This window comes from Cynoglossus semilaevis, chromosome 3, assembly GCF_000523025.1.
Source record: "Cynoglossus semilaevis isolate Cse_v1.0 chromosome 3, Cse_v1.0, whole genome shotgun sequence".
Lineage (NCBI taxonomy): Eukaryota > Metazoa > Chordata > Actinopteri > Pleuronectiformes > Cynoglossidae > Cynoglossus > Cynoglossus semilaevis.
In genome coordinates this window covers 15102932-15107592 of record NC_024309.1, presented here as the reverse complement: position 1 = coordinate 15107592, position 4661 = coordinate 15102932, and the positions used below count along the sequence as shown (strand labels likewise).

General features: G+C 44.7%; 1 protein-coding gene across 1 annotated transcript in view; it reads right to left on the bottom strand.

Moving 5' to 3' along the window:
• Positions 1-3176, bottom strand: part of LOC103377483 (dipeptidyl aminopeptidase-like protein 6) — a 121959-nt gene extending 118783 nt beyond the window's left edge. Inside the window, exons 1-2 of the mRNA XM_025054400.1 lie at positions 2602-3176; positions 2451-2518 (exon numbers count right to left, since the gene is read on the bottom strand). Of these exons, the coding sequence (XP_024910168.1) occupies positions 2451-2507 (57 nt within the window). The 5' untranslated portion in view covers positions 2508-2518; positions 2602-3176. The remainder of the gene's footprint in view (positions 1-2450; positions 2519-2601) is intronic.
• Positions 3177-4661: the final 1485 nt, after the last annotated feature.

Below are 4661 nucleotides of genomic sequence, written 5' to 3'. Positions count from 1 at the left end.
GGGGGGGGGAAGGGGGGGGGGTTACAGCTTGGCCCTGAAGATGAAAAAGAAAGAAAATCAACTTCATGTGAGAACCTGATGAGTGAGGAGCTAAATGGTGCTAATGAGCTGCAGTGAGGCCAGAGTCCAGTGATTTCAGCTGCAGAAGATGGAGATGAATGTTCTCCTGCCGTATTAACAGGAAAAGAGGAAATCAATGCTGATTTCCATGGACTCCAGTGATAACGGAGCTTTACTGTGGTGGGGGGAGAGCCACAGGCAGTCAACAAATCTGCTCTAATGAAGAAGTTAAGGCCGGATCCAAACCCTGGTCAGCTTTTGTCCAGTGGTGTGTGTGTGTGTGTGTGTGTTCTTCAGCTGTACTTATTGATATTCTGATGTCAGCGGAACTACTGAACTGACAAATGATATTTAATTAAAAAAACAAACCCATAAGGAAGAATGAGCCTCGGGGATTTTTTTTTAAAGTTGTTCAACAGAAGAGAAGACTCTGCAGCAGCAGCAGCAGCAGCAGCGGTGGTGGATTATACATGTGTGTATGAGGTGAATCTGATGAAAACACGATAATTGTAATTAATAACGATTAGTTAACGATGACCAGAAACTGTTGGTGAAAACAAGATCACAAAGTACCGGAAGTTACATTGTGAAAGAAAAATATAGTCAATGTCAAAATGAAGGTTTTCAAACGCATTCATCGTGAGGCCATCCACAGTGCTACACTGACCTCTGGTGGTCGCTTTAGGTTACAACAACGAAAGCTCTTAAAGAGTGGGGGTTTTTTTATTACTGTACGTGTTTGTGCAGAGAGTTGATGACGTGGAACGGTTTTAGATCTGGATCTGTCAATGTACTGTTTTTTTATTTTTTATTTCACGTTTATTTTCCACCTGAACACAAACCAGAACCGAGGTCTGAATTCTTACATCATCACAGAACACCTGGAACTGACAGTGCAATGCATGATGGTCCAGACTCAGAGAGAGAGATGATTGGCTGCAGACCAAAGGAAAAACTGGGAACAGATCGAACCCTCAACCTCAACTGAGTGTCCTGCTGACCTTTGACCTCTGACTTCACCCACCATCAGACACACAGTAAACCACAGGTTTAAACGCAAAAGTACAGGACGGGACTTGAACTGAAGGACGTGAGGTCAGTGTGAAATCTGACCATCAGCAGGTGAAGATCATCCTACTGAACACACACACACACACACACACACACACACACGGAGCCGGCTGATCTAAATATGGAGGCAAACGGACACTGGTGTCTGGAGACAAAGTTGTTTGGACTGAAGCTATTTTCTCTCACACTGATGTGAAAGATGAAACAGAACCAGATTTAGAACAACGTCTGCCTGAAGGAGAGGAACAAAAAAAAAAAACAGTACAGCCACAACTACAACAGCAGCAGAGGAACAGTCAGAATCCACTCCAGTCCTGTTCTGGACTCATTGAGAAACTTACAGGAAGTTGTCAGTTCAATGACTGACGGACGGACGGACAGTGGACCAATCAGAGCGGACTGACTCCACTGAACAGGTGTGAACCACAGTCGGACTGATACAGTCGTACAATCAAATCAACACAAACACCAAATATTTGTCGCTAAAAAAATAAAACATCAGTGTTTGCTGCGTGTGTGTGTGATGTTAAATTTTCTTGTGTTTTATCTCAGTGTTTGTTTCAGTGTTTTATCTCAGTGTTTGTGTGTTTGACTGACACACAAACACACACACACAGCCTCTGTTTCCTCCCACTCTCCTCGACTTGTGTTTCCAGCTTCTCCTCCTTTCATCGTCTCTCCATCTCTCTGCTCCTCTTTCTGACTCCACAACAACAACAACAACAACAACAACAACAGGACGACGCTTCCAAATGTAGGCCACACACACGCACACACACGCAGCAGAGAGCAACGGGACGATGGAAAAGAAGACGAAACTACAGCGGAGCAACAATAATAATCTTCTGGTCATGTGACCACGACATTCCATCAAACATTCATGTTGATCTTCCACCACATCTGCCTTTTGTCTCTCACACACACACCGCAGTCTGCAGTGACACACACACACACACAAATATTCGTTTAAGAAAAAAAAACCCGACATGATTCATCTGATCCTGATGGGAATCAAAAGCACCGCCATTTCCCACCACTTGGGGAAGCACACGTACCATCAATTACACATGTGCCATCGTTTGAGAACCACAGTACTAGATTCATTTTTTTATCAAAAACATAATGATTTTCCTTCCTGTCTCTAAACATCAACAACAACATCAACAACAACAACAACAACAATCAGAACCCAACAGTTCCAGTCACTGTTGAAACGGTTCACCGCGGACAAAACAGCAAGGAAAAAAACCGCCAAACCTGTGCAATTAGCATGCGCGCGCACACTCGCCCACTCTCTCTAGACTCGAAGTTGTTCCTACCTTCCCTGCGGTGGAACATCGTCGGTACGAGTTCGTTGCTCCTGCGGTTTGGTTCATGGTCAGATGTTCTACAGACAAACAAACATTTCCGTCAGTGTGAATTAGACTCTGTGTGTGTGTGTGTGTGTGTGTGTGTGTGGAGCTAGTCTACCTGCTCCTGCTGCTCCTGCTGCTCCTACTGCTCCTCCTGCTTCACTTTATTCCCCTCCGTTAATCCCGCAGCTCCTCGGGAAGTTTTTAGAAAAATTCACTCCGGTTTGTTTTGTTTTCCTGGGTTTAAAATCACTCACTTCCTCACACACGTCCTCTCGCTCGTTTGTGTGTGTGCGGGAATGTGTGAGAGAGAAAGTGAGGGAGAGAGTGTGTTAGTGCGCAGGCGCAGGCGCTCACTCTGACACGCCGAGCGCTACACGTGCACGTGTGGAAGTGGAATCCTGTTGTCACTTCTTCCCGGGAGCAGCAGCTGAAACAGCGGTGGGGTCTCATCTGTGACGTCACTTCATGTAGGGGGGAAAAAAAAACAACAAAAATATCAACACGTCAAACCTCAGTTGTTGTCTTTATTTAACGTCAAATCCTGGTTAAATCCTCCAGCTGTCCCTGAACGTCTCACACAGTGACTCTTCAGCCTCTGTGAACCACTGACACCAGTCTGTTGTCCAGTTACAGACTAATTTCAGACTAAATTAGAAATAAAGAAATAAAAATAAACGACCAAACGCCTTCCTGTGACTGGTCTGTGTCTCTGATGAAACTGAGGTTGGTTTTTTCATGGTTGTTTGGGTTTTTTTCTCTGCAGTTTGGAGGTGAAAGTTGGACGTATTTCTTTCAGATGAAACGACAAAACCAGAAAAGAGAAGTTGGTTTTATCTCTGAAAAGTCAAGATTAAATGACAGTTTGTAAAACATCAACACAGAGTCGAGTCGAGGAGTTTAAAAAAAAATAAATACAGGAAGTCTCCGTCACGAAGGCTCTGTGCTGAGGATCAAGATGAACGGCCTTGTGGGTAACTCCTTCTTTTCTCCCCCTTCTGGTTGTTTGAATGCCTCAGCAGTTCTTATATGTATGATATTGATGAGACATCGTGGCTCATCGGCACTACGGCAGTGATGGATGGCTGCGGGACAACACGTCCACCCGAAGGAGGAGGTTCTGTGGTGGAGGAGCAGGAGGTGGAGGAGGTTTTAATTTAACGACTTCTCTAGTTAAATGAATGCGGCCGCTGGCTGCTGCAGAGCGGTTACCATGGCGACCACTTTATCATCAGCCAATCAGGCTGATGAACCTGGAACTGCACCTAAAGGGTGAAGCAGGAGGTTCAAGGAGTCAAAGGGTGGAGATGGTTCTCCTCCTGACACTGGTCCACAGACAGAGGAGGAGACACCTGGACTGATGAAGATGATGAAGATGAAGACGATGATGAAGAAGACGATTATGATGATGAAGATGATGATGATGAAGATGGTGATGATGAAGATGATGATGATGATGAAGATGATGGTGATGATGTCGTTTCACCCACTGTATTTACACTGGACAATTATGAGAAAAATGACTGAATGTGTGTGTGTGTGTGTGTGTGTGTGTGTGTGTCCTCCAGTTAAAAGTCTTGAATAGATTGAAAATCCATGAATAGATTCCATTTGATTTCCTCTCTCTCTTCTCTTGATCGTCCTGCGCCTGTTTTGTTTCTGCTGCTATGAATAAACGACGAGGACACAAAGAACAAAAATAATAAATAATAAAAAAAAACTCAAACACTGATCTGAAGGAAGAGGACGTGGATGATCTTAAAGTAGGACAGAGTTGTTGTTGTTGACTCAAGGTTAAACATTTCACTTGTCCACTGAGCCTCAGTCTCACACTCCATTCTTTGCAGCAGTGAAAGTGGGAATTAAAACGGCCGCCGCCGTTAATGAGTCCACGGGGGAGAACATTGATCTGTGGATCACAATCACCGTCAATAACATGGATCAGAGACGGAGCAGAAGAAACGTCCAAGATCCAGGAGGAAAAACTCCTGCACTTCACCAGTCGACCTCTCTGTCCGTCCCTCTGTCTGTCTCTGTCCCTCTGTCTGTCTCTGTCCGTCTGTGTGTGTGCAGATAGACCCGGCCTTGTCTCGCTGCCCATTGATCTGCTTATTTAAAGAGTGAATTCTTTTTGATCGCTTCTAAAAGCAACAACAGAGAAAAGCTGTGATTCACGGT